Source organism: Neophocaena asiaeorientalis, unplaced genomic scaffold (assembly GCF_003031525.2).
Source record: "Neophocaena asiaeorientalis asiaeorientalis breed wild unplaced genomic scaffold, Neophocaena_asiaeorientalis_V1.1 scaffold59, whole genome shotgun sequence".
NCBI classification, from domain to species: domain Eukaryota; kingdom Metazoa; phylum Chordata; class Mammalia; order Artiodactyla; family Phocoenidae; genus Neophocaena; species Neophocaena asiaeorientalis.
Genome location: NW_020174268.1, coordinates 1,343,763 through 1,366,403, shown reverse-complemented (window position 1 = coordinate 1,366,403; position 22,641 = coordinate 1,343,763). Strand labels below are relative to the sequence as shown.

At 41.3% G+C, this 22,641-nt stretch overlaps 1 protein-coding gene across 5 annotated transcripts in view; it reads left to right on the top strand.

Moving 5' to 3' along the window:
• Positions 1-22,641, top strand: part of ENOX1 (ecto-NOX disulfide-thiol exchanger 1) — a 590,187-nt gene that overhangs the window by 360,781 nt on the left and 206,765 nt on the right. For all 5 annotated transcript variants that reach the window (XM_024755644.1, XM_024755643.1, XM_024755640.1 and 2 more), the window contains 2 exons: positions 15,006-15,149; positions 15,998-16,135. In XM_024755644.1, the coding sequence (XP_024611412.1) occupies positions 15,137-15,149; positions 15,998-16,135 (151 nt within the window). In that variant the 5' untranslated portion in view covers positions 15,006-15,136. The remainder of the gene's footprint in view (positions 1-15,005; positions 15,150-15,997; positions 16,136-22,641) is intronic.

Genomic DNA, 22,641 nt, shown 5'->3' with positions numbered 1-22,641 from the left:
TGTTAAAAATTCATAGGGTTTATAAACGTGTCCATTAAGTACCGGAGTCTCCGTTATTTCCCCAGCTCTTTTCCCACTGCCAATTCTGATCAGAATTTTAAAACACCCCTCTCTATGAAGGTGTTCTCTGAAGAACCAAAAGCCGGGGGTGGGGAGTGGGGAGGTAGAACTTATGAATATAACTAGAAAGACCCCCTGACCAAATATGCTGCAGTTTCCTGATTTAGTTTCAGTATAATGTAGGTAAATGGACAGGGGCAGACCATCCTGTGTTTACCTCAACGTCATGTTACTGCTCTAAAGTTCTGCCTCTCGGTAATCTTTAAATGTGGTCTTAACTAACAGCTGGTCGGGTTGTTCGGTTGTGTTGCTTTTTGGAAAATGGAGGAAACTGAAGAGCAGGCAGTTGGCTTAGCTTCTTCTCCGTTCTGGTTCTAGCGCCCCTCCACCCACGTTAGCGAGACCTAAGTCATGTGCCGCTTCTTAATACTGGGCATGTTGTTTGCTGCAGGGGACAAGACAAGCAATGCTCTGCAGTCCAGTGTCTTGGTTAATCTCCATGTGGGGCCCCTGTTGCTTGTACTTCATGTGTTTTCATTGATTTGGGTCAAGAACATGCACATACTAGAAAACTAATGGCGGGGAATTCCCCGGCGGTCCAGTGGTTAGGGCTTGGTGCTTTCACTGAGTGGGTCTGGGGTCAGTCCCCAGTTGGGGAAGTAAGATCCTGCAAGCTGCATGGCATGGCCAAAAAGAAAAAAGGAAGAATGAAAAGTAATAAGAAAAATATATAAAAAACTATTAAAAAAGTAAATTAAATTAAAAAAAAAAGCAAAGAAAAAGGAAACTAGTGGAGAGTATAAAATAAGGCTGTGTAACTGTACATAACAAAACTGTGATCACGTGGCATGGAGGAAAAACACTTTTCTGGATTTCGTATGTAAATTTACAGCCATTGTGTTACACTTAATATATTTCAGAAATCACCTTTTCTCCTCATATGAACTTATCTTTGTAATTTAACTCAGCAAGAAGCTTGCAAATTCTGGAACAATTTGAGCTCAATACAACTCTGATTGGAAGGATCGACTATCACCTGTATTTTATCCTGCATCACTTTTCAGTATTAACTCACATCTTCTCGTTAGTTTGCTGCCCTGCGTAAAACGGCCTACTCATCTCCCTGGTTCCCGAGTGTGTGATCCAATGGCAGATAACGTAGATAAAAGATCCCTGCAGCTGTTGGCCATTGTTCTGAATTTCGTTTAATGGATTAAGTCATCAAGGTGATAATACTACACGCTTTTCCCACGTTTGATCTCCTGGACCACAGGAGTTTACAGACCAAAACAGTGACGCTACTGCCAAACCCTGCCACTCACAGCCTCCAACCGCCTAGCTTATTATTCTGGTGTCCTGTGAACCAACAATGAATCAAGCCAAAATACTGATGGAAAAAAACCAGAGAGACCAGAATGTGGACTTTTCAGGGGGGAGTAGTCGGTGTGAAGATGCGCTCACAAAATTGTCATTGGTGGAGGTTTGGCTTCTGTTTTGTAATCCAAAGAATTCCTCTATGAGAACCTATCTAAAGGGATCTGGATTTTAACTATCAAAATGTCTCACCGTGTTGCCAGTAATGCTTCATTTCTTTCAGTTCCTCCAAGAGGCATTATGCGTTAGCCCCCTCACATAACTCGTGAGATGAGGAGTGAAGGCATACAGTGGAGAAGGGAACCGGCCCGGGGCAAACTTGTGATGAGAGCTCTCTTGTGACGTACAGATTGTGCTGTCAAACTGCTGTGCACATTTTTACAGGAGAGGCACAAAGGGGGTCCCCAGACCAGCTCTCAGGGTTTAAGGCTATCTTCACTGGGAACGAAAAACTGACTGCCACAATGGTACTGATCCCCTGATAAGCACACAGTGGGAGTTGGGCTCGCAAGTGTACGTCACACAGTAACACAGACCCTCGTGCTTCCAGCCCCTCCAGTCGCCAGTCCCCTGGGAGAGGAATTAGAAGTTGGGATTTCTGGTTCACTCAGCTCCCAGCTTTACCCGGCCCCGAGGTACCCCCATTTCCTACTTCCTGTAGCCCTCCTTCATGGTAGAAGGCAGAAAGCAGGCTTGAACTCCAGGCCAGCCTGGTTGCCAGCTGCCAACGGAATGAGATAGCTTGTGAGGTAAGAGAGGTAGGATGGGAAGGGGTGCTAGCACAAAACGGGTGAGGAAAAGGAAAAGAGGAGTAGTCACCTGACTCTGCCTCCCAGCCATCCCACTCATACGGCCCTGACCAGCCTTTCCATCTCGCCCTCTTTATCTCTCACTATCGTAGGTCGTTAGGTGGCAGAAATGTGGTGGGAGTGTTGGTAAACTGGAGATTCCAATAGAAGTTGTCTACACAGGGATAGCAGTTCTAGGCAAGCCTCAATGGTGATGATACTTACACCAAGCTCTCAGCTCAAGACCACAGATCGACCCTCATTATATGTATTTGGACAAAATCAAGCCCAGTGTGGGGCTAAAGCATCTGTGAGGTTGTCTGATAAAACCTAACCCATTAAAACCCTCAGAGTGTCGATCAACCCTAGGCAGACATCTTATACATATGTTCCCCACCTCTGTTTCTCTAGGTGCACAATGAATATTCTAAAAAAAATGTGCTTCTCCATAAAGCCTGGGTCTTCAGATGTTTTCCAGCAGACGTTTCTGCTGATTTGCTCAGATTCTTTCCCCTGTCTACTTTTATAACTGAAGGAGAAGGGTCAGGATGGCTGAATGGGGGTGGGGTGAGGGCCGTGCAAAGACACAACAAGGCTTGCAGGTCCTGATGACCGAGGGATACTCAGACCCTGCCTCTACTTCACTGTGACAGGCTGTCTCCTGGCACAGTGCCAGTGCTAGCATTTTTCCCTGCAAGCATCTCTGGCTTCATGTTTGCCTACTGCTCCAGCAACTCCTGGTTTCAGCCTACTTGTCTTTCTCTTTGTTGGGCAGTGGGGGAAGGAGGAGAATGGTGGGCGGGGGAAGCAAAGAATCTTAGTGATTTTTCCTTCCTTCCTTCAAGACTAACAGTACGTTAATAAGTAGTTCTATCCAGAATCCAGTTGTTGTTGTTTTCTTATAACAGGCAGGCTCTGAAGAGTATCTAGTTTGCCACACTGCAGCAAGTTCAAGTTTGCTAATATTTTTTTTTTTCAGTTGAACTATAGTGGACTTATTATGGTAGTTTCAGGTGTACAACATAGACAGTATTTTTGTATGTTATACTCCATATAAAGTAATTATAAAATATTGGCTCTATTCCCTGTACTGGTACTGTATCTCATTTATTTTATACCTAGCAGTTTGTACTCTTAATCCCCTTCCCTCTCCCCACTGCTAACCACTAATTTGTTCTCTACATCTGTGACTCTCTTTCTGTTTTGTTGTATGTGTTCGTCTGCTAGCGCTTCTTACTTTGCAAACTTTTTGGAGACGGGGTCTGTGTCTTGCTCACCACTGTATCCCTAATCGCAAGCAGAGTGACCCACATACAGTAAGCATGTAATAAAGATCTACTGAGTGAATGCATCCCTGGGGGACGAACTAACCCTTTACCCCAGACTCCTCCAGTCAAACCAGGAGGGACCTCCTAGTCTGGCTCTTTGTTGGAGAAAAGTTCCCCAAATCTATAACAATAGAGGCCTAGGCCTGGGCTCTGCCAGTCGTTAGCTTTGTGACCTGGGGTAAATGGGCCGGTCTTAATTTTCTGAAACTTAGCTTTTCTTCTTTTGCAAAAAAAGTGCCAATAACATCTGTCACATAGGTTGTTGTGAGTTTTCATGAAATCCAAGATGTGGGACTGTTATATAGTAAGCTGTTTTCCCACTGGGTGCCTCTGGGGGAGGGCTGAGGGAATGACTCTCACTTTATAGACTTCAGCTTTTTTCTTTCTTTTTTTTTTTTTTTTAACTCATTCCAAGCATTAGTATTAGTAAAAATGCCTTTAAAATAAAAATGTCCTTATAAGAATATTAGTTTCCATCTGCCTGACGTATATGGATGTTTATTCTCAGATTGAAAGGAACTGCGTCACTGCATTTCCATGCAAATCTCACTACTCAAAAAAAGGGCAGTTGAATTAGCTGGTAAATAGGAAGGGTAGCAAGTGTTTGGGGAGCGTGTTTGAATGAAGATGGTGTCTCCTATGAAAGTAAGGGTTTAGTATTAGGAGATTTTGCTGTGGGGAGTCTGGAAATAATGCTACACTTAGTTTTCATGTTGATTATGTATCTCACAGTTTCATCTACCCTATTTTTAGCTTATTAATAATTAATAAAACTCTTTGTGTTGTAGAGAATGCGTCAGATTGATGTGCTGGATAAGCTCATGAACACATGTCTGCTTCATCGTGCGAGTAATAAGATTGCATTAATGGGCCGGGGCCTGGTGAATATTTGTAGGTGGCAGCCACGTGGTTCTCAAGTGCCGTCACCTCATACCCTGCACTGGTTAACCACCACTAGTTGCTGCTTATTTTCTCAGTCATCATTTTACAGTAAACATTGTCTCATGATAAACCATAAAATTTAGAAACGCACAAGAACGTCGGAGTTCTTGAAGAGCCGATGATCTTTTTCATTAAGGCTAGAAAGGGGAAAACGTGATAATGCTATAGTGGGAATTCTTTTAAAATATTTGTTTAGCTTGGGTTTAAGCCATCTAGCTGTGAAAATAATAAACCATGGTAGCAATAGCAATATGCTGTAATTCCCACAGAGCACATTCAGCATAATTTCTTTTTTTATATACATAATAAAACCATAAATAAATGTGCTTACTCTCAGCTCACGTGAAATTACTTTCAGCACCAGGTGTTTTTCTCTCATACCTGTCTCCTTTAGGGTCAGTTTTTGCTTGCCCCCCCCCCGCCATCACCACCGGTAATATGTGAGTCATCTGTGAATAAATAACTGGGGGTGGCATCGGATCTTGAACTTGAGTTTGGCGAGTTTGAGGGGAAACGGATCTTTGTCTCACACGCAATAGGCAGGAAGGGGCCAGATGGTGCCTCAGAACAGCCATTTAAAACTTCTTAGGCTCCAGGCACCAGCAGCTTTCTTCTGGAGGCCTCACCCCACACCGTATCAAACATGCAAAATGCACTCACATGTGACATTCAATATAATTTTCTCTATAGGACTTTTGGACAGGATTTTTTGTTTTTTTGAAGAGGGGGGCCGTGCCGAGCAGCATGTGGGATCTTAGTTCCCCGACCGGGGATCGAACCTGCACCCCCTGCAGTGGAAGCGTGGATTCTTAACCTCTGGACTGCCAGGGAAGTCCCGGACAGGGTTTTTATAATTCTGCCTTTGAAATTATTTTCCTACAAGTTGCTCATTTCATTTACAGCCAGCTCTGACTTCTCCATAACCGTGCGGGCTCAGAGACTTTTTCCAGTGCGACACAGCCCCACTTACAAATGATTTCTAACTCAAACGATGTCTGTGTGGATGTTAACTTTGCTAATTAGAGAAGTTGTCATAATACAAAATGCATAGGTATTTCATTAAATAACTATTTGCTTTTGATCATGCACATTTCACTGAACGTTGACACAAACCATTTTCAGTTCTCCAACATTATCGTAGACCTCGGTGCCTTTAGTGCCTTGCTGGTAACACAGCCGTAGTTAGAAAAATAGGTGACTTTCCCAGGGCCGGATGGCTTCTTAATGTGGAAGATAGGAGTAGAGAAAGAGATTCCATTTGAGGAGCTTAGTCCTCCAAATGCCATCCCCTTGTACAGAGGAAGGGTTTCTATTAAGACATGCTTAAGGGGCAAATAGCACTGAGTGTCAGAGAGTATGAGTGTTCGTGGGAGAAGGTGGGGTAGAGCAGCACATTTATACCTTTCTATGGGAGGAGAGAGAGAGAAAGAGAAAGAGGTGGGGGGAGCGAAAGGGGAGGGGAGGGAGGAGGGAAGGAAGGGAAGGAGTTATGGTTATAGCAGCAATGTTTTACAGTGACCTTCAGCCTTGTCTTCAGTGCTGGAACCTTCCCATCAGCGTTTATCCCACCCCCTCTTTTTGACTCTTGCCAAACACAGCCAATATCGACTAAAGTTTGCCCCACTTCCTCAGGATGCTCCCTGCCAGCCTAGAATTTTCCAATTGGATATCTTGCTGCACATGCGTTACTCGTGCCCTAGTGCCCTCCCCCAACTAGCCCAACGCCATGTCACCACCTCCAACTCCCTGAAGAGGAAAAAGGACCGACCATCCCAGGGAACCCAAGGCCCCCACTATCCTACCTACTGGTTACACAGCATCAGCAAGGGCTGTGCGCGCTCATTTCGTGAAGAAAAAACAAGGTCTCCCGCCCCCGGTAACACACTAGAGGTGAGGTGTCCTGCTCAGGGGGTGATCGGCTGCCGCGGGGCTAATGCTTTATTCATTGTGTTGCAATGGCATCACTAAGAGCACATTAGCTTAAAGAGTAACTAATATGTTCTTGGTGAGAAACATTAAACAGGATGAGCAACCAGCTCAGGCCGGTCATGCTCTGATCCAGGTTTTATTGCAGGTAGATTTCCATAGATTAAAGAGCTCTAATCAGGACTTTCTGGAAAACAGATAACTCATTTACTAGAGTTTGCAGCCGTTTAAGGGTCAGTTTTCCACCCACTACAATTAAAATGTTCCACTTTGTAGCTTAATATGTTTTCCGTGGTTGGGTCAAGGTGTAAAATGAGGGTGTAATGAAAAAAAAAAAATGAATACAAAACAGCACAAATTATAGAGTTAAATATACTCTGCTTTCCCTTACATAAGAGGATAATAATGTACAGAAATCACTTTCTGTACATAAGTGTGGCTGAAAAGACCAGTATGTGAATGATATACCTTAATACACTACGCATTAATTTAAAAATCTTCTTGGATTTGTGGCGCTGTCCATGGTTTATAGAGGTTACCTCTCCTGATGGCTGTGTCTTTGAAGCCAGAAATCCACCCGAGGTCTGTTTCGGAGGCGTTACCCCGTTTCTCAAAAGGACTCCTCCTCTGGTCTCTCTGCTGCTCTCTATCGGCAGCCTGTAGTTTTACCATTTCAAGTGAACCTTTTCTGTAGTTCCAGCTTTCTGTTTACGTTGTCTATTCTGTAGAACTTTTTGAATGGGAAGGGAAGAGAACAGAGAGGGTGCCAGCAGGAAAAAACTCGTCGTTTGAGTGGAAGCAAGGATTCTCTGATACGTCCTTATGTATTTTAATGAACTTGTCTTTGACTTACTTATTTGGCGGTTGTGCCTCAATGTCCCTATTCAGGGTCTCGAAGCGCCCCAAGGCCTACACGTGTCTGTAGAAGTAGGATTGAAAGACGGAGCTCAGCTGTCTTGTTTTCTAGATAAGGACTTTGCTGCAGGGAGACTTTTTGAACTGTTAAGGCTATTTTGAAACAGTTGCCTGTCAGAAACATTTTGGGGACTTTTGTATCTGGGAGAAGTTAGAAGTGATGAACTCTCAGGTTGGAATCTTGATGTTCTGTGAGCTTGGGTGTGTTTGTCCTGATTGATAGGTATCCATTAATGAGGGGAATTAGTTGACCCATGTCATGTTTCATAAACAGTCTTCAAGTATAATATTGTCCTTCTCAGAAAATCTGAAATATACTAAGTATGGAAGGTGTCTCTACAAAGACTTTGAAATTACATATTTTTATCATAGCAGCTTCCAGTCCTGTTTTCTTTTCTTTTCTTTTCTGTTTTTAATGGAAAGAGAAGTACTTTACTCCTATGGTCTCAAGCTTTCTCTTTTATTATATTCTTCAATTTAGAAATATAAAGTTAATTTTTTTAAAAAAGCAAAGAGTTCCCGAAAACAAAATAATTTTGCCTCTGTCATTTCTCTACACTTACGTATGTAATGCCGAATAGTATTTTTCTTTGTATCAAAAGATAATTGGCGGGCTTCCCTGGTGGCGCAGTGGTTGAGGGTCCGCCTGCAGATGCAGGGGACACGGGTTCATGCCCCGGTCCGGGAAGATCCCTCATGCCGCGGAGCGGCTGGGCCCGTGAGCCATGGCCGCTGAGCCTGCGCGTCTGGAGCCTGTGCTCCGCAACGGGAGAGGCCACAGCAGTGAGAGGCTGGCGTACTGCAACAACAACAACAACAAAAAAAAAAAACCCAGATAATTGGCTTTATCTGCTGTCCTGCCGTGCTGGTTGAGTTATCCCTTTGGCAAAGTTGGTTATTTTGTTTGAATGCATCATTACAGAGGGAGGCCTTCTGTTTCTCTCATATTCATTCTCTCTTTTTCTCTTTCAACACTGAGTTCTTCGAAGACAGATATGTCATGGGTAAAACTTTATCATCCATTCAGTAACCGTTTCCTCCCATCCTTCCTCTGGAAGGATGACGATCTGTAGTTTAAAATTGGCTACTAGACAAAGTAGAAAAATGGAGGATGTAATCACAGACCCTTAATGGCATTTTGTGTTTGAGAAATGGCCAGACCTGCTTTTTATCCTCTGTGGTGCAGCCAAATTGAAACTTTTCCTTTCTTCCCCTGATTTCACTTCTTTAGCACTATAGGTATCTGCCTTTGTTACACTAACGCAGCACTTAATGGATCAGGCGATGCCGTTATTTATAGATTTCAGCTTCTCCAAGGAGCAGCTGGGAAGAAGTGTCACAAAAGGAGAACATCGCTGTAACCTGCTTATGACCCTACATTGGTTACCAGGGAGGTGTGGAATCTTAGATCTTGGAGAAGGACTTGTTAAGCGCACCAAGAGCTTATCTGGAAAATTCTAACATTTTTAAAAAGTTGTCTTTGATACTTGTCTGTGTTCTAGTTTCCAACAGCAATTTTCCCTTTTGTGTTCTTTAGCTTTCAGACCTCCAACCTTTGAGACTGGACCCTGGAACTGAATTTTGTCTTTTTGTCCCATTATTACTTCCTTCTTTCCCTTTCTTATTTTCCTTTTTACTTTCTTTCCTTCCTTCTATGCCTGAATTTATTTGAAAAGCATACGTGTGTGTGCGCGTGCGTGTGTGCGTGCGTGTGTGTATATAAAATTTTGTATATGTAATTTATATGATGATTTAAATACATTTTAAATTTATAAATACATTATAATTTTATATGTATACTGAGCATCTGGCATATTCTAGGTACTATGCTTGCTCCCTGCAGGGATGCAAAAAATGGCCAGTTTCCATGATCATTCTAAGCATGTTGTTTATTAGGGACATAGACATAAACAACTAATTAGGATATGAAGTTACAAGTGCTGGTATAGAGAAAGGTTCAGAGCACTGTGGGAACACAGAGGAGGGAATACATACCTCCTTTGTCTTCTTGCCTTAAGGGGCAAACTAAAAACTACTTAGAACAGGAATGGCATTTCTCTCCTCAGGTGCACTGTGCTGTGAGGTGTGTCACATCATGACCCCTTTGAAAAGAGTTCAGTGGTTTTATAAACATGTGAGTAAGATATTAAAGAAGGTCGTAGGTCAGGTATTAAAGAAGACCTTTTGATTTTGTGGCTTTGATAGAAAGTACTGCAGGGTCCATCACTGCCTGAATCCATCTTAACCCAGTTCCATCCTCTGCCCATACTGTTTCTAAGAGGTGACTTTTCTGTCCATTTCCGAGTAGGATCTTTCTAGCTTTATTTGATATAATATTCCTACCTTGCAATTTCCTTCATCAGAAATTCCCCCACCAAATCTAATTCCTCATAAACTTTAATATAATTTAAATCTCTTCTTCAAAATCTTAATCCTTTTATCTCACACTAATCGGGAGACATCAATCATTAATAACCAACATCCTGTATAGTTAGCAGACGTGAAAACTTCATCATGCATTATCACATAGTACCTTAGGTAGTCTTTGCTATCGGCTGCCTCCTTATAACCCTCTTCAAGCTCTCTCCTCTAAAGGGTACCCACCATCCAAAAACTACTCCCATCTAAGAAGTAAGCAGCAACATAGACTTTGCTGACATTTCTGTAGAGGACCCAGGGGAAAGGTTTACATTGTATATTTCCCAGTGAAGCACCTCAAAGTCCGCTTTAGTCATTTCTCTTCTCTGAAGTCCCCTTTTCTCATGAGTGGCTACCAAAGATCCCTTCTTTCTTTCCCGTCAAAGCACTTAGCCTTGGTGTCCTTTTTTTTCTCTTTTTTTTTTTAGCCACATTTTTTTTTTTAATAAAGTTGTTTATTTTTGGCTGCATTAGGTCTTTGTTGCTGTGCGCGGGCTTTCTCTAATTGCAGCGAGTGGGGGCTACTCTTCGTTGCAGTGTGCGGGCTTCTCACTGCAGTGGTGGCTTCTCATTGTGGAGCACGGGCTCTAGGCGCGTGGGCTTCAGTAGTTGTGGCGCACGGGCTTAGTTGCTCCGCGGCATGTGGGATCTTCCCGGACCAGGGCTCGAACCCGTGTCCCCTGCATTGACAGGCGGATTCTTAACCACTGCGCCACCAGGGAAGCCCCTTTTTTACCACATTTTGCAGAGCAATTCTGCTCTGCCTCGAAACTTGCAGATTCCGCCCATCTCCTAGATCAGTGTAAGAGGACCCATTCTCCTTAGAAGCCTGTTTAGTAATCCTCTACCATAATTTAAGCATGTCTTTGTGATCCTTTTGTGTTTGAAGAGATAATAGTGAGAATTTTTGTAAAACTGATGAAAGACATTAGGCTCTTCTGGGGTTGTTCCTCAGTGGGAGAATTAGTCTGAATTACTTCACTTACCATTATAGGAAGCAGAAATGTCTCCCTTATTCCTAAACGGTTGCTTAAAAATCATGGAGTTAAAACGTAAGTAATATCTATTTAACAATACTCTATATTGTTTTAAACTATGAGCATTTCCATAACCTCAAGAGAACATCCTACTGATTACGTGGAGATCAAAGTGAGATATTTTCTTAGTAATAGAAGCAGAAAGTAGAACTTTGGATGAGAATGCATTTTTCTTTTTACTAGAATATAAAACATAATAATGCTAGTGAATACTTCCTATAAAGTAAGAGAGTTTCAGATGTCATATGAAATGTTTCCTTTGGAATGACCTCTCAACAAGACGTTAATAAATCAGATTTTCTCACTATAATTATTCTTCTATTGAAGTAGGTATAAACCTAAGGACTTAAGTCAAACAAAATCATCCTTTTAAATTAACGAAAGAAAAATTTTCAAGACTTAACTCATCTCCACCCCCTTTTAATAGGAATCTGTGTTTTGTGGACAGTTACAGGTGGATTTTATTACTCACTGTGTGTGTGTGTGTGTGTGTATGTGTGTGTGTGTGTGTCCGTCCTTGTGTTCCTTGGGACCTTAGACAGGTAGAATGAGTTGTGTTTCTTAGAGCAGAAGCCTGTGTCATTTTTTTAGGCCAAATAATATTTTCTCAGGCTTGGTGAGTTTCAAAAACTATTTGCCCCATGGATACAGCTCAGTGAAATTCTGAGCATAAATATGTCTTGTTGAACAGTTATGAAATTGGGTCTGAGGTTTTGTACTTGAATGTACCTTAACAAAGAACAGGTTAGATTTCAGTTGAAACCTGGACAGAGCTGTACTGTTATCCTTGGCATCTGTACATCTGATTGTACAAAAGCTTCACTAAAAGCTGTAAATAGAAACTGCCAATTTCACAATTCATCATGAATCTCTTGAAATCTTTTGCAGTTGCACAGGTAGAAAAAGAAAAACCCAGAGAGAAAAATATATACATCTTTTAAATTACATTGTATTATTTTATAAAGGAACGGTGAAAAGGAAGAAATGTTCTGGTACAATTTAGATGCGACACAGAAAACTAGGGCAACACTTACTTTTAGAAATATCAAGTGTTACTCACTGTTTTAAAATTAATTACATAATTATCCAGTAGAACACAAAGATCCCAGGGTACCTTAATGGAAACACTACACTTTCAAATAAAATAATAATAATTAGCACCTACTATATTCCAAGTGCTTTATTAGCTATAATTTTTAACTCCCCACATCTCTGTGTGTAAATAAACATTAAGAATATTAATCTTTTCTATAGTTTAGAAATAAGAAAACTAAGGCAGAGACATTCATTGGAAAGATGAATTAGGCATTATGGCCTTGAATCATTTAAAGAGGCAGGTACTCTGTAGGAACAATAGATGTTAGTAGAGTATAAAAATCACTCTTGTAACTATTCATAAATTACCAGGTAGTAATTAATTTAAAATATCACCTTTCTCCCAAACCAAATCACTTTAACATTTTTGAAGAATTGAAAAGCATCCTTGGGCTTCCCTGGTGGCACAGTGGTTAAGAATCCGCCCGCCAATGCAGGGGACACGGGTTCGAGCCCTGGTCCGGGAAGATCCCACATGCCGCGGAGCAGCTAAGCCCGTGTGCCACAACTACTGAGCCTGCGCTCTAAAGCCTGTGAGCCACAACTACTGAGCCCGCGTGCCACAGCTACTGAAGCCTGCGCACCTAGAGCCCGTGCTCCGCAACAAAAGAAGCCACTGCAGTGAGAAGCCTGCACACCTCAATGAAGAGTAGCCCCCGCTCGCCGCAGCTAGGGAGAAGCCCACACCCAGCAACGAAGACCCAACGCAGCCAAAAATAAATAAATCTATTAAAAAAAGAATTGCAAGGCATTCTTGAGTCTATTGGAAATGCCTAAGACATGACAGAATTTCCTTTAGAGTCACCATTCTAGGTAGGTACATGGCAGCCACATGAAGTTGTATGTCATTCAAACCGTTGGATAGGGACCTTGAAGAGATGTCATACATAGAATGTCACCCTCTCATTAGGGGATAAATTCAGGTTTACAAACCACAGCTTGCCAAGGAAGCAATACTTTTTGCTTTTGTGATGAAACAGTAGCAGTTTTGTTACTATTCTCGGTGAAACAGTATCAGTCTTAAAATGGAGATGGAGAGCGTGGGTAGAAGCTAAGGGCCACCAGGACACTCGATTCCCCTTAGTAATACCACAGTCACTAAAGTGAAAACGAACACTGGAACAGGTATAAAGCCAAGGAGAGCTACCACCACCCCTAAAATACTGTAGTGATAAAGGCAAAGTGAAACATGGCCAGTCAGGCACAAGTCATAAAGCCTACAAAGTAAAGGAACATTCTCTGATACAGTGTTCCAGAACTGCAGACTCATTGGACAGAAAAAAAAAAGTTGTCATTAATGCCAGTTTGGGGAGAACTTGAGCTAGAAAAAGAACCAGCCAACTGAACTTCACTGGGGAGATGAGTAAGACAAATGGTGACCTTGCAGTGATCTCAAGCGCCTCTCCTCCTGGGCCATTTGAACAAAAGCATGAACACATTGTAGCCTGACTTTGCTTTGGCGTTCTGAAATGGCTGGAGGTGGAGAGAGGAAAATGCTTTGAGGTTTCACCACAGAACTGTTGCTGGTCTGTGGCTAGCTAAAGGGCAGGCATTTTGGTTAGCTATATATTGATGTTATTGGGTGAGAATATATGGTGAGAATCTCTTTGTCTGATGGCATCCACTGCCTGGGATAAATGATGCATATAATATCTAAACACGTTCTGAGTTTATTTGGGTGGTAGAGTCTAATTGCGAGGTTTGAAACATTTGTCTTGAGTACACTTTGCTCCCAAAGTTGAAATCATTCACTACTTCTTGATGAAGGTGTTTTATCTTCCTGATAGACTATTGGAAATAATTCCCCACCATCTCTCATTCCCCTATGTCTGAGGGCTAGGGATTTGTGGAGACCATAGAAACGATTTGCTCAATATCCACCTATCCTTGAGATATTGAAACCTGAGCTTCCATTTGAATTAAACTTATACTCACCTGGCAGTAAGGGGTTTTTTGTATGTTTTTTGGTTTTTTTGAGAATACAGTGTTCAAAAGGATCACTGATTCTTGCACCTGAGAATCAAAGAAATAAAAGAGCATACCATAAAAGGGCCAAACTTCACACTAGATACACTGACAGACTGTAACACTAATTCTAAAATATATATTAGCAAAAGACAGTTGCAAAATTTTCTAAATTTGTGTCTAAATAAAGATAAGTACTTCGAATTCAGTTGTTCTACCAATCTAAAAATTCAAACTTCTCAGGTCAGCCATCCAAGTGATGTGTTTTGTCTTCCAGTCTTGAACTGGTAAAAGTGCTTTTAAAATATGTACATAGGAATGCTATGTCTTTGCATTTTTAAGGATGGAGAGAAGGCATAGCATTTTATAAGTGGTACAACATAGAGGGACCCTTTGTAACTTTAAGTAATGTTTTGTTTTTTTGTCTTTTTCAGAAAGGTGCTTTGAAAAGTCTTATAAAAATACATTTCTATATAAGCTGTGCAATTCTCAGGAAAAGTCAGACCAAACAAATTGCAGCCAGTTAAATTTATCTTGTCATAGAACTAAGAAAACAAATGCTTTTCCTCTGCTGCCCCAGCACCCTCTGCGTCTTCTTCGACGGGTGGGCAGCACGCCATTCTTTCCTTTTGCCTTTCCTGACGATTGTAATTTGGGCACACTCTTTACCAATCTCACGGGGAGTAGCTCCTTGCTTTTCTTTCTCCCTCTTCCCAACTTTTTCTCCCTCTCTGAATACATTTCACAGACGACCGTCTTCGAAAATAACAACATCAATTAATTTTTGAACTTAAAAAAAAAATCACATTTAGCCCCGAGTCTGCCCTCTCCATTGATGTGTCATGTGCGGAGCAGGCTGTGAGGGTCTGATAAGTCCCGTTTGTGAAGTCTCTTCAGTAGGAGGCCAGGCACTAGCCGCTCCACAGACAGGCTGTTTATTTCATCCAGCCCTGCTCCAGGTGGTTTGACAGTTGACCCGCACATCATCCCGGGAGGATGCAGCTTCGCCTCTGTGCCTCCCACTGAAAGCTGTTCTTTGTCATTTATTTGTTTGGTTGTTGTTGTTTGTTTTGAATAGACAACAGTTTTTCCCATGACAGCTCCCCCAGTTAACAATGACACTTTCTCACCGCACTGCTCTTCTTCCCCTTTTGCAGAATCCGATGATCTCCGTGGGGACCCTGCACTCAGCCATCAAAGCACTCCCGCCCCTCAGGATGTTCGTAATTCAATAGTAGATGCAGGCGGCGTTGAAAGCATCACACAGTGTCCCCAGCAGCTTCCTCAGATGATGGCTGCAGGTAAATGTCGGTGGCCAGCACGGAACACAAACAAGGCATTTTGCGTCTTAGTGGAAAGCCTCCCCAGCCATGAAAATAAGTATTGAACCAGGAGCCTGGGCTCCTCAGAGAAACCAGGCTCTGGAACTAGTGAACCTCAAAGAGCATTAAGTCAAATTTAACTTATTTTGCTGACCCCCTTTTTTTTTTTTTTTAAGCTCTGTGCTATTTGTCTTCAATATTATTTATTTGTTTATTTTGTTTCGATGAAAGCCTGTGCTTATAAGAAATATTTCGGGAGTCACTTTAGAAAGACACCTGCGTTTCCTTAATGTACGTATGTAAATAGTTTGTAAAGGACGGAATATGTTACAAGGTAACACTTAATAAATTCAGTCAGGACCAATTTGACTGCTTGACATCTGATTTTAGAGATTTTATTAGACGGTTAGAGGGTGTGCCTGCTTCAGAATTACTCTCGGAAACAGGTGAATTTATTTATTCTAAGCCAATTGACTTGTTTTACCCAGAGAGTCCCCTGGCTTTGCCTCTCCACCAGGGAACTTAACTAATGTTTCACCTGGAGAAGGAAGCGATTCTTCAGTTTTTTCCAGGGGTACTTCCTTAATGGCATGCTGCGTATAATATAAACTGCGTGTCATTCAGTTTCCCCCCAGAATGTGTTCGGAAACTCTTTTATGTTTCCGTCTGGAGAAAGCACCGCTGTAGGTTACAGTGCTATTATTTTTTGTGGTTTGGGAATGTGCTTAAACGAAGCCTCACGTCTCTAGAAATGCGATTTGTTTTCAAAGAGACACCATTGCCTGTGGACTCTAAGTCAGAGTTTCTTCCCCCCTATCCCATCACAGCAGCCGATGGTTTGGGGAGTCTCGCCATCGACACGACCCAGCTGAACATGTCAGTGACGGACCCCACCGCCTGGGCCACCGCTATGAATAACTTGGGCATGGTTCCCGTGGGGTTGCCTGGACAGCAGCTCGTGTCAGGTAAGCTTGCTCTTGGGTTGGAAGATGCCTGCAACCACGCCACTGGGTGTGGGCGACAGGCGCCTTGGCCGTCTTTGCACGCGCAGGTGTTGAGCCCGGTCTGGGACTGATGACCGGGACATGGTTAGGCAGGCTGTATGCCTGAGATTCTTCTCATCACCTCGCTCTTCTGCCTAACGGCCATTCTCAGAAAAAGCCACACGCGGTTATCTCTCACCGGTGGCACTGCAACACCAATTTTGTATTTTAAATGGGTAAATAAAAGAGCTGATATTTGCTTTCCAATTTACAAAACTCTTCCACAGACGTTACGCCATTTGATTCCACAGCCGTCTCTTTGAGACAGGTATACACTTACGGTGGGCGTGGCTCTTGTTCATGTTCCCATGTTAAAAACAGGGAAAGAGGGGTCCAGAGTTTGGGTGACTTGTCCAGCACTGAAGTGGCAGAACTTAGAAACCCAACTCAACGGACACTGCATTCCCTGTTTTCTTTCCGTCACACTTTGAAATAGTAATAACAGTCGTGTATTCAGTATAGAAAAAGTTTGGAGATGTCACAAAGTAGAAGGTCATTTGAAAGAGTTGATCATTTAATTTAACACATGTTTATTGCAGATTTCCCATGTACCCTGTAACAAGTGCTTTGGGAAATAGAAAAAAATATATATGTATATAAGTGCCCTCGAGGGTTGAGTGAGCATATCTCCCCAAACTGAAAAACACAGCGACAAAAAACAGCAATAAAAATAATGTGTAGAATCAGGTGCTAAGAGGTGGTTCGGTAATTTCCAGAAGGATCAATGCCTGGGGCTCTAAGGGAAGATGTTATCAGGGAGGCGGGACTTGGGCTGTCTGGAAAGATACATAGGGCTTCAGTATTCACTTATTCAACACACATTTTTTCCCCCTACTTATTTATTTATTTATTTAATTTTATTTTACTTATTCATTTTTTACAGCAGGTTCTCATTATTTACTTTATACATATTAGTGTATACATGTCAATCCCAATCTCCCAATTCATCCCACACACCCCTCACCCGCCGCTTTCCCTGCTTGGTGTCCATACATTTGTTCTCTTACCATCTGTGTTTCTACTTCTGCCTTACAGACCGGTTCATCTGTAACATTTTTCTAGATTCCACTTATATGCGTTAATATACAATATTTGTTTTTCTCTTTCTGACTTACTTCACTCTGTATGTCAGTCTCTAGGTGCATCCATGTCTCTACAAATGACCCAGTTTCATTCCTTTTTATGGCTGAGTAATATTCCATTGTGTCCATTTCTTCCAGGTTGTCCATTTTATTGGCATAGAGTTGCTTGTAGTAGTCTCTTATGATGCTTTGTATTTCTGTGGTGTCCGTTGTAACTTCTTCTGTTTCATTTCTAATTTTATTGATTTGAGTCCTCTCCCTCTTTTTCTTGAGGAGTCTGGCTAAAGGTTTATCAATTTTGTTTATCTTCTCAAAGAACCAACATTTAGTTTTATTGGTATTTGCTATTGTTTTCTTTGTTTCTATTTCATTTATTTCTTCTCTGATCTTTAATGATTTCTTTCCTTCTAACTTAACATTAGTTAACCGTATAAGTTTGGATTTTGCTTTTTTCCCTTTTCTCCAGACCCTCTCCAGCATTTGTTGTCTGCAGATTTTCTGATGATGGGCATTCTGACCATTGTGAGGTGATAGCTTATTGTGGTTTTCATTTGCATTTCGGTAATAATTAGTGATGATGAGCAGTTTTTCATGTGCCTTTTGGCCATCTGTATGTCTTCTGTGGAGAAATGTCTATTTAGGTCTTCTGCCCATTATTGGATTAGATTGTTTTTTTAATATTGGGCTGTGAGAAAGATGGGTGTTAGCGCTCCTCTAAATGTTTGATAGAATTCACCTGTGAAGCCATCTGGTCCTAGACTTTTGTTTGTTGGAAGAATTTTAATCACAGTGTCAATTTCATTACTTGTGATTGGTCTGTTCATATTTTCTATTTCTTCCTGGTTCAGTCTTGGAAATTTATACCTTTCTAAGAATTTGTCCATTTCTTCCACGTTGTCCATTTTATTAACGTTGAGTTGCTTGTAGTAGCCTCTAATGATGCTTTGTATTTCTGTGGTGTCCGTTGTAACTTCTTCTGTTTCATTTCTAATTTTATTGATTTGAGTCCTCTCCCTCTTTTTCTTGAGGAGTCTGGCTAAAGGTTTATCAATTTTGTTTATCTTCTCAAAGAACCAACATTTAGTTTTATTGGTATTTGCTATTGTTTTCTTTGTTTCTATTTCATTTATTTCTTCTCTGATCTTTAATGATTTCTTTCCTTCTAACTTAACATTAGTTAACCGTATAAGTTTGGATTTTGCTTTGTTCTTCTTTCTCTAGTTCCTTTAGGTGTAAGGTTAGATTGTTTATTTGAGATTTTTCTAATTTCTTGAGGTAGGATTGTATTGCTATAAACTTCCCTCTTAGAACTGCTTTTGTTACATCTATAGGGTTTGGATCATCGTGTTATCATTGTCATTTGTCTCTAGGTATTTTGGGATTTCTCTTTTATTTCTTCAGTGATCTCTTGGTTACTTAGTAACGTGTTGTTTAGCCTCCATGTGTTTGTGATTTTTACGTTTTTTTCTCTGTAATTGGTTTCTAATCTCCTAGCATTGTGGTCAGAAAAGATGCTTCATATGGTTTCAGTTTTCTTGAATTTACCAAGGCTTGATTTGTGACCCAAGATGTGATCTATCCTGGAGAATGTTCCGTGTGCAGTTGAGAAGAAACTGTAATCTGCTGTTTCGGATTGGAATGTCCTATCAATATCAATTAAATCTGTCTGGTCTGTTGTGTCATTTAAAACATGTGTTTCCTTATTAATTTTCTGTCTGGATGATCTGTCCATTGGTGTAAGTGAGGTGTTAAAGTCCCCCACTATTATTGTGTTACTGTTGATTTCCTCTTTTATAGCAGTTAGCGTTGGCCTTATGTATTGAGATGCTTCTATATTGGGTGCATATATATTGATTAGTTGACCACAGATGCATAGGTTTACCTCTGGTCTTTCTATCCTGTTCCCTTGATCTATATTTCTGTTTTTGTGCCAGTACCATATTGTCTTGTTTACTGTAGCTTTGTAGTATAGTCTGAGTTAGGGAGTCTGATTCCTCAACATTGCTTTGGCTATTCAGGGTCTTTTGTGTCTACATACAAATTTTAAGATTTTTTCGTCCTGGTTCTGTAAAAACTGCCATTGGTAATTTGATAGGGATTGCATTGAATCTTTAGAATACTTTGGATAGTATGGTCATTTGCACAATATTGATTCTTCCAATCCAAGAACATGGTATATCTCTCCATCTGTTGGTGTCATCTTTGATTTCTTTCATCTGTGTCTTATAGTTTTCTGAGTACAGCAGGTCTTTTACCTCCTTAGGTAGGTTTATTCCTAGGTATTTTATTCTTTTTTGTCACAGTGGTGAATGGGGTTGTTTCCTTAATTTCTCTTTCGGATCTTTTGTTTTGTAGCGTTTCTGCTGAGAAATCAGCTGTTAACCTTATGGGAGTTCCCTTGTATGTTATTCGTCGTTTTTCCCTGTTGCTTTTAATACTTTTTCTTTGTCTTTAATTTCTGTCAGTTTGATTACTATATGTCTTGGCATGTTTCTCCTTGGGTTTATCCTGCCTGGGACTCTCTGCGCTTCCTGGACTTGGATGGCTATTTCCTTTGCCATGTTAGGGTAGTTTTCGACTATAATCTCTTCAGATATTTTCTCGGGTCCTTTCTCTCTCTCTTCTCCTTCTGGGACCCCTACAGTGCAAGTGTTGGTGTGTTTAATATTGTCCCAGAGGTCTCTTAGGCTGTCTTCATTTCCTTTGATTCTTTTTTCTTTATTCTGTTCCGTGGCAGTGAATTCCACCATTCTGTCTTCCAGGTCACCTATCCGTTCTTCTGCCTCAGTTATTCTGCTATTGATTCCTTGTAGTGTATTTTTCATTTCAGTTTTTCATTGTTCATTCCCATTTTTCATCTCTTGTTTGTTTGTTCTTTAATTCTTATAGATCTTTGTTAAGCATTTCTTGCATCTTCTCGATCTTTGCCTCCATTCTTTTTCCGAGGATCTGGATCATCTTCACTATCATTATTCTGAATTCTTTTTCTGGAAGGTTGCCTATCTCCACTTCACTTAATTGTTTTTCTGGGGTTTTATCTTGTTCCTTCATCTGGTACGTAGTCCTCTGCCTTTTCACTTTGTCTGTCTTTCTGTGAATGTGGTTTTCATTCCACAGGCTGCAGAATTGTAGTTCCTCCTGCTTCTGCTGTCTGACCGTGGTAGATGAGGCTATCTCAGAGGCTTGTGCAAGTTTCCTGATGGGAGGGACTGGTGGGGGGTAGAACTGGCTGTTGCTCTGGTGGACAGAGCTCAGTAAACTTTAATCTGGTTGTCTGCTGATGGGTGGGGCTGAGTTCCCTCCCTGTTGTTGGTTGTTTGGCCTGAGGCGACCCAGCCCTGGAAGCTGCAGGCTCTTTGGTGGGGCTAATGGCAGACTCTGGGAGGGCTCATGCCAAGGAGTACTTCCCAGAACTTCTGCTGCCAGTGTCCTCGTCCCCGTGGTGAGCCACAGCCACCCCCTGCCTCTGCAGGAGACCTTCCAACACTAACAGGTAGGTCTGGTTCGGTCTCCTATGGGGTCACTGCTCCTTCGCCTGGGTCCCGATGCACACACTACCTTGTATGTGCCCTCCAAGTGTGGAGTCTCTATTTCCCTCAGTCCTGTCGAAGTCCTGCAGTCGAATCCCTCTAGCCTTCAAAGTCTGATTCTCTGGGAATTCCTCCTCCCGTTCCCGGACCCCCAGGTTGTGAAGCCTGACGTGGGGCTCAGAACCTTCACTCCAGCGGGTGGACTTCTGTGGTATAAGTGTTCTCCAGTCTGTGAGTCACCACCCAGCAGTTATGGGATTTGATTTTACTGTGATTGCACCCCTCCTACTATCTCACTGCGGCTTCTCCTTTGTCTTTAGATATGGGGTATCTTTTTTGGTGAGTTCCAGTGTCTTCCTGTCGATGATTGTTCAACACTTAGTTGTGATTCCTGTGCTCTCGCAAGAGGGAGTCACACACTCAACACATTTTTTGATACACTGTCCTCGTGCGTCGCTCCAGCAGTAAACCAAATAGGCATGGTCCCTGCTCTCCCAGTATTTGCAATGGAGAAGCAACAGTTATTATAGTGTGGTCATTGTTATATGTCAGAAGAACAGTTCACTTTTGTGCATCAAGTTAGCTGAGGGTAGACGGTATGCATTAAGTAGAAACCAATTGCCTTTGGAGAGTTGCTAAGTTTCACACCCACGAACCTGTGTACTTTGAGTTGAGTTGACCAAACATTTGGTTTTTGGTTGTTGTTGTTTGTTTTTGTTCTTTTTGTCAATATGGGCCATACATGTAAAAGTCTAAACTAGCTGTAGTAAATTATATATAATGTGTATGCATGTGTGCACATGTATACAAACATATATGTACACACACATACATATATAAATATATATGTGGTTTCTTATTTAATATAAGAAAGAACATGAGAAGAGAGGACAGGAAAGCGAGAAACAGAAAAAGGAAAGTCAAATATTGAGTTAAAAGCATTATACTTAGGATTTTTATAAAATTCTCCAAAATGTTATAAAATTCATACAGTTGAGGATTGGTCTGCTATGGGATGTGTGTGTATGTACATAAAATGACATTCTCTATGGTTTGAACATGCGTTTATCCGGACTCCTTTTCTCTAAAGCTAATCTAGACAGCTAATCTAATAAGTTGAGAGCAGAGATTTGTATGTTTCTGCCCAAATTTTCTCAACTGCCTAATTGAAAGATTCCTATAGCAGAAATTACTTTACTCTTGTCTCCACCTCCCACTCCTCTCAGAAAGTGTTGTGTGACTTCCAGAGTAAGCCACAGCCTCAATAATTCATGATTTTTTCTTACGATTTTGAGTCTTCTGACGTTTTAACCATGACCAGTTTATGATTTTCCCAGTAACTTACCATGAAAAGAATTACAGCCCTACTTGTTATAGAAGATTTACCGTATCTACTGTGAATTACATTCTCTGTCTCTCGTGTTAGCCAAACTGCTTCAACTGTGTCTGAGCCTTTTGCGCTCTTCCTGAGCATCCTTCATCATTCCCCTCATCCAGCAGCTGAAGTACACTCTGCTTTGTTCTCAGGGCTGCCAGCAGACTCTCTTTAATGACCCTCTCTCAGGGTCAAGTCCTGTTTTATTTGGTGAGTGTTTATATGTTTTCCTCCAGTCTTTTTTCTATGCAAATATTTGAATCCTATTAAATATAAAATTTTCTATTGTGTATTTTTATTAGCACCTTATCCTAAATTATTTTTCCTTTCTATAGTTTTATATTAAAATTTTAGAATAATCCATTAAATAAATCTTCCACAGTTTTCCTGTATTTACATTTAAGCTATTTCCATTCTTTTACTCTTACTAACCAAGTTTCT